At 31.4% G+C, this 883-nt stretch overlaps 1 protein-coding gene across 1 annotated transcript in view; it reads right to left on the bottom strand.

Moving 5' to 3' along the window:
* LOC103583724 (structural maintenance of chromosomes protein 6-like) overlaps positions 1-584 on the bottom strand; it is a gene marked incomplete at both ends in the record, with an annotated part of 7,823 nt that extends 7,239 nt beyond the window's left edge. Inside the window, one exon of the mRNA XM_008564966.1 lies at positions 406-584. Coding sequence (XP_008563188.1) covers positions 406-584 — 179 coding nt within the window. The remainder of the gene's footprint in view (positions 1-405) is intronic.
* Positions 585-883: the final 299 nt, after the last annotated feature.

Below are 883 nucleotides of genomic sequence, written 5' to 3'. Positions count from 1 at the left end.
AAAAGTCATTTCATAAAGATTACAGAAAACACAGGTGTGTTCTTTCAACTATATGCTGATACCATTAAATTTTCTGATTAATCAATTATAACAAATTAGGTCACTCACTTATTCATTCATTCACTCATTCAGGGGAAAAGAAGAACCAGTTTATTCAACTCTATAATTACTTTTCCTCAATTCTCTTTCTGTTGGCTATTATATGCTTCAAAGGTACAAAAGGAAAGCTACAAAGTTTAAAGCAATTTTACCATTATTTTCAAAAAACAAGTACAATTGCAGTCCACATATAAGTATATAATTCTTTGATAAGAGTGTTTTAAAACTAGATTCAACCGACCCCTTCCTGAAAATAAAAACTTATTTCTAATTTTCATTATATCCTCACTAAATTGTGACAAATACCTAAAGGGCCTACAGGTTTAAACTTAAAACGTCCTTTTCTATAAGCATCATCTATTGCTTCAAGAAGAGCTGGAACATGAGGGCCAAATCTTTTCAGTCGATCAGTTTTACTATCTTTCAATTCTTTCAGTTGTCTCTGATTATAATTGAGTGTATTCCTCAGATCTAATTCTTCTCTCCTAAAAAATAAAAGTAGAAAAACAGAACACATACATGATACTTATACAGAAATATTCAGCCTTTGCCCATAATACCCGCACACCAATGAATCACTGAGATACCCTACACACTAAAAGAACTTTTCACTTGAAAATAGTTGTGTTACCAGAGAAAGATAGTCAGAAGTTCTCAAAACTTGACATGAAAAAGTATGAAGCAACACTGATGAACTAGGAACCCCAGAAATTATTCAACTCTACAAGTGTAAGAGTCTTAGAAAAGTGATTTTTAAAAGATCCTTTATCATGTACAAGAAACA

This window comes from Galeopterus variegatus, unplaced genomic scaffold, assembly GCF_000696425.1.
Source record: "Galeopterus variegatus unplaced genomic scaffold, G_variegatus-3.0.2 Scaffold27138, whole genome shotgun sequence".
NCBI classification, from domain to species: Eukaryota; Metazoa; Chordata; class Mammalia; order Dermoptera; family Cynocephalidae; genus Galeopterus; species Galeopterus variegatus.
The sequence above is the reverse complement of the archived record's forward strand: the minus strand, read 5'-3'. Positions and strand labels throughout refer to the sequence as shown.